General features: G+C 45.1%; 1 protein-coding gene across 1 annotated transcript; it reads right to left on the bottom strand.

Annotated features, from left to right (window-relative positions):
• Positions 1 to 3039: 3039 nt before the first annotated feature.
• LOC103995466 (pectinesterase-like) lies at positions 3040 to 5190 on the bottom strand. Its single transcript, XM_009416062.3, has 3 exons — positions 4209 to 5190; positions 3954 to 4114; positions 3040 to 3870 (listed from the first exon to the last, which is right to left on the bottom strand). The coding sequence occupies exons 1-3, from the start codon at positions 5126 to 5128 to the stop codon at positions 3173 to 3175; spliced, it is 1779 nt and encodes a 592-aa protein (XP_009414337.2). The 5' UTR covers positions 5129 to 5190; the 3' UTR covers positions 3040 to 3172.

Here is a 5190-nt window from a genome sequence, read left to right as displayed (position 1 = left end):
ATTAACCAGCGATGGAATGATTGACATCTTTTTTGTATCCATGTAAAAGATGGGAGACTCGAACATTATGGGAGCAGTTTTAGGGTCATACTTTTTGATATTTTTCAAAGGTCATCCTTTGTTTCATATAATTCTTGAAATATGCTTGAGAAGGTAATCATGTTAGGAACGGCACTAAGAGGGGGAGGGGGAGGTGAATTAGTACAAAGATTTGCGGTTAGTAAATTGCTCAAACGAAACATAAATCATATTTTTATAATGGTTTGGTCGTCGTGATCTACATCCACTCTACTGATTCCTCTTTCATCGAGGCCACCGGCATCTACTATCGGTCTTCCTTCAATAGGCGAAGATCAACTACTTTTTATAGCTCTTTCTCCTCTTACCGGGTTTAGGAGATAACCCATACATCCCACTTACTCCTCTCTCAAACTATTCTAACACTTAGAAGAAGGAGAGGAGTTGCTAGGCGGTACTACCGCTAGTGTTAGTCTGACACTAACATTGCACTAGGCGGTACCATCGCTTGACACCTTGTGTTGGGTAGTACCACCGCCCAAGGTACCATCACTTGATAGCATCTCGGAGATTGTGTCTATGCGGTACCACCGCTTGACATAGTCTCGAAAACTGTGCCACGACGGTACTACCTCTTGGGTCACTGTTTGGGTCATTCAACACAGTCCTTGCATTGGCCCAATTTCAATCCCAATTATGTGCTAACTACGAATTCTAAGACATTTATTAAGCTAAACAAGTCCGTAAGTCTAGTTTTCTTCCAATGAGCTTCCGGCGATCTCTCGGTAATGTTCCAGCGGTCTCCCGACAAGCTCCTGGACTTCACGACGATCTTCTTGGCGAGTTCCGACAAGCTTCTTTGGCAAGCTCCTAGACTTCTCGGTCAGTTCCGGCAAGGCTTCCGACGAACCCTCGAACTCCCAACGAAATCGTGTTCTTGACTCCAAGACTTCATTTTGCTTTATGCATTGCTATCGTAGTTAATCCTACACACATAAAAACATACTTCGATCTAAACAATTATTACTAAGCATGAATCATGTTGTTCGGTATGTCATTGGTCCATCGACACTTCGTCCGATTCTTCGATGCATCGTCCTCTATTACGGCCTATTCCTCAATCGGCTAATTGACCTCCGCAACTTTGATATCCTTGGCGCAATATCCACTCTTCTTAGCCCGATGTCCGAAGTCTTCTGTTGATACGTCGATCGATCCTCCGGTTCGACGTCTAATCTTCTGACATATTTTTCACCGGTTCAACATTATTCTTCCTGCTTTAATTGTTTCATCCTGATCGAAGCTTCTTGCGTCACTCAAAACGTAGATTAAATCATAAATATCATCAATTAATTTCATCATCAAAATCCGTGATTCAACAAATCAAACCTCTTGAATTATACGATTGTAGTGTTTTCGGTGAAGGTGTTAAAAACACCTTAATGATAGAAGTTTTTTTGTTTAATTATTTTTGTATATGAACTATTTCCTATTGGGTCTTTGAGTATTTTTACTACAGCAATTATACTTTTAAATATACTTACAAGGTTTTGTTAGAGAATATAAAAATATTATAATTAACACTATAAATCTTATATAAGAGGGATCGGACTCCTTCATCTTATATAATTAACACTATAAATATTATAATTAACACTATAATTAACACGATATCTTTAGTTGTCTTGAAATAAATATCTCTTTTGAGTAAAAAATATGAAGGGGGCACCTCTAAGAAAAAAAATAAAAAAATATTTTTCTTCGAGAATCCATCCATCTATATGTATCATTATAATTTCTGATTTTACTATTTAAATTTTAAATAATACGGTTAATATGATGAAAAAGATAGTGATTTATGTTAAGCCTCGTTTGCGGTTTCGATTTCCTAAAATCAAAAATCGAAATCGAATTATCCAAGATCTAATTTTTTATTTATTTTTAAATAAAAAAATAAATAAATAATAATTTTATTTTTAAATTTTGAATAATGACTTAAAATAAGTTGATATAAAAATTATTAATCAAACTAAATGACTCTATTAAGATTTAAACCTAATTTAATTGACATTAAACTTAAGGATTTAATCATAATATTGTAAACCTTATTTTTATTTTTATTTTATTTTTTTTTATCATATTTAACTAGTTTGAAATTGGAATCGATCGATTCAGAATCGAAACTATTGATTCTCCAAAATCAAGAATTGAAATCAAACCGTCTGAAATAGTTTTGATTCGTTTTAGAATCGATGAATTATTCATTTTGATTGTGATTTGATTTGAACTGAATCGGTATTCGGGCTAATTAAGCTACACCTTGAGTATGGATCTTAATCGTTAATATGATTTATTGTATTGTATCATTTTAAATTTAAATTTATCATTAGCATATATCCATTCTTTTAATAAATCTTAATAATAATAATATTATTATTTCAGATATTGAAATTCGACTTAACATGAATACTTTTTTTAAGATAATCGCTTCCACGATGAATTAATTATATTTTTGGTTGAATTAATTATATTTTTAATTACTCTTTTTATTCAGATTAATTACCGTAGCGTAAGTCAACAGCAATAAAATTCTCCACACGTTGACCGGCGTTGACGCCGACCCGCCGCGAAGCTCCCACCGCCACCGCAAGACTCCGTATGAGAGCAGGGGGCGGTCGTCGTCGATTTGGTGCCCCCTCGATCATCGCCGGCGGCGGCGACGAAGTGGATGGGAAGAACGAGGACGACGCAGGGTGGTGCTTTGGGATTCGTGCGCAAACCTTTCGCCAGGATCCGCTCGCCGGAGAAGCGTGGTCTTTTTGTCGTTGGCTGGTAAGTACACCGGGAATTTTTCGGATCAGTTCCGGGTCCGCTCACCGCCCGTGCTCATGATAGTCACACAATTCGAAGGGCAGTTTGCCCGTGTCGGTAACGACACCGGAGTTACTGGCATGCTGATATCAATTGTACGTAGATGGAAAGCAATCAAAGCACATAACACGGCTCGATTTGATCTCCCAACTCATTGAAATTTGTCGTAGATATCATATTGTGAGGGCTTTTCTTCATATCCGATCACGCAGTTCCTCTCAAATGGATATCACTTAATAGAGAGAAGGATAGGGATAGATTAGATAGCTTCGCTTGCTGTGGATTACTCGTTGTAGAGACCCAAGCTAACAGGTGCGCCCATCTTTGAGATCCAATCGTCTCCCTGTATGAACGGTGAAGCGGTGTAAGCGCTGGCCTCCTCCTGGCTGATGACCTTGAAGCCGGCCCAGTGCACCCGCTTCGAGGTGTCGGCGCCGGGGCCCTTGTTGTTGAACTCGGCGTAGGACAAGGTGTCGAGCGCGAAGCTTCCCTCCCATGGCGTGTACCCTTCTGGCTCTATGAAGTCGCCGATCTCCGACTCCATGATGATGGTGTTGGAGAACTCCTGCCACGGGCGGCCGAGGTAGCTGCGTAACTTGGGTTTGGCATCTGCGAGGGCGGGGATGGCGACGATGCGGCAGTTTTGGATGACGAATCCGGTGGACTCTTGGAGGACGCTGCGGCCCTGGGCGAGCACGATGTTCTGCTGGTTGTTGAGGGGTCGGCGCACGGTCAGAGTGCAGTGCTGGAAGACGGCGGAGGCGTCGCCGAAGATGAAGTCGATGGTGCCGCTGATGAGGCAGTCGCGGTAGAACTGACGGTGGCTGTGGGCGTACAGGGTGTCCTGGTACGCCTCCATGCGGCACCGGAGGAAGATGGCGCGGTCGGCCTGCACCCGGAGCGCCACCGCCTGGTGTTTGTTGGCCCCCGCCGTGTTCAGGAATGCCATGTCCACCGCCATGAACCCATCTCCGATCGCAGCTACCAACAAGCCAATACCAACCAGCTCAATTCCTCTGCATCCCATTCCCCGTTCCCGGCAAACGTGTTGTCGTTCTACTTACCAAAGGTGGCGGTGTGATAGGTCTTCACGCCATCAATAAAGTTCTTGCTCCCTGTAACAATCGTCTTCTGTTCACCATCACCATACATGGTGATGTTCCACGTATTCTTGTCCACCGCCACTGTCTCCTCGTACACTCCCTCCTTTACATAGATCACATACCTTCACAGAATGTACATGTGTGTTTAGTCCGTATATAGATGGAGGTGTAAGCCATGATTGTAGCATTACTCTGCCGAGGTTGATCACGACGTACCTTCCGTTAAGTAATTTCTTTGGTGCCTTAGCGAGTGCCCCCGATATGGTGGTGAAGTCTCCGCTTCCATCCTTGGCGACCGTAACATTGGGCGTTAATTCAGGCGTGGCAGGAGTCTGGAGGAGCCTCCGGTCGCCGTGGGACACCCATGAAGGATTGCCGTCCACGTACCATTCCGGCTCCGCGGGCTCTTCTTCGAGGAGACGACGGCTGAAGCCGGCGACCTGAATGAGAGTGAGGAAGGAGGATATCTTCCCCACGATGGCCAAAGCATTGCTCGTGATTTCCTTGGCGGACTTCATCGCGGCCTGCATCTTGGACTTGAGCTTCCCTTCGGGGAAGCCGTCGATGCACGTCTGCTGGTAGGCGACCACGGCGCTCAGCCAGTTCTTCAGCTCAGGGATTTGCTTCGGGAGCTGCTTCAGGTGGTGCTCGTCGATGTGACTCAGCGTTTTCGTAAGCTCATCGACGGCATACTGGTGCATCTCCTTGCAGTCCGCAATGGCGGCCTTCACCTCGGGGTCGTCGGACTTGATCGAGTCGGAGCGGTTGAAGGCCTTGGCGACCCCGTCGACGACGGCTAAGACGGCAGCCCTCACCAGGTCCTTGGGCTTCGAGCTATCGTTGACGTACTTACTCAGGCTCGACTCGCAGGAGCTCTTGTAGTCGGTCGGTGAACAGATCACCTCAATGGTGGACGTGGTACGGAAATGCGACGTCGACTCCAAGCCGCCGTCAGAAGGGCTGGTGCTCGACTCGTCCGCCTCGGAGTTGTACTGAACGGTGGCGACTCCGACCACGGCAAGGATCAGCATGACGGAGGCTGTTAAGCCAACCATCACGAAGCGGTTCTGTTTCTTCTGCCGCCTTTCGTCACTCCCGGGCTCCGACGCCGACCCAAAATCTCGTGAGGTAGACATGGCCGCGACAGACCGCAGAGACCTCGTGGATCAGACTCCTTCCTTCCTGCCTCCCTTCCTCG

This window comes from Musa acuminata, chromosome BXJ1-8, assembly GCF_036884655.1.
Source record: "Musa acuminata AAA Group cultivar baxijiao chromosome BXJ1-8, Cavendish_Baxijiao_AAA, whole genome shotgun sequence".
Lineage (NCBI taxonomy): Eukaryota > Viridiplantae > Streptophyta > Magnoliopsida > Zingiberales > Musaceae > Musa > Musa acuminata.
This window is presented reverse-complemented; position numbering and strand designations above follow the sequence as displayed.

What these genes read in the sequence shown, in the direction of transcription:
- LOC103995466 (XM_009416062.3), bottom strand. Translation starts at nt 5,128, where the DNA reads ATGTCTACCTCACGAGATTTTGGGTCGGCGTCGGAGCCCGGGAGTGAC. An exon ending in AAGAAATTACTTAACGGAAG is followed by an intron (nt 4,115 to 4,208) that starts GTACGTCGTGAT and finishes CATTCTGTGAAG; the next exon opens with GTATGTGATCTATGTAAAGG. An exon ending in CTATCACACCGCCACCTTTG is followed by an intron (nt 3,871 to 3,953) that starts GTAAGTAGAACG and finishes GCTTGTTGGTAG; the next exon opens with CTGCGATCGGAGATGGGTTC.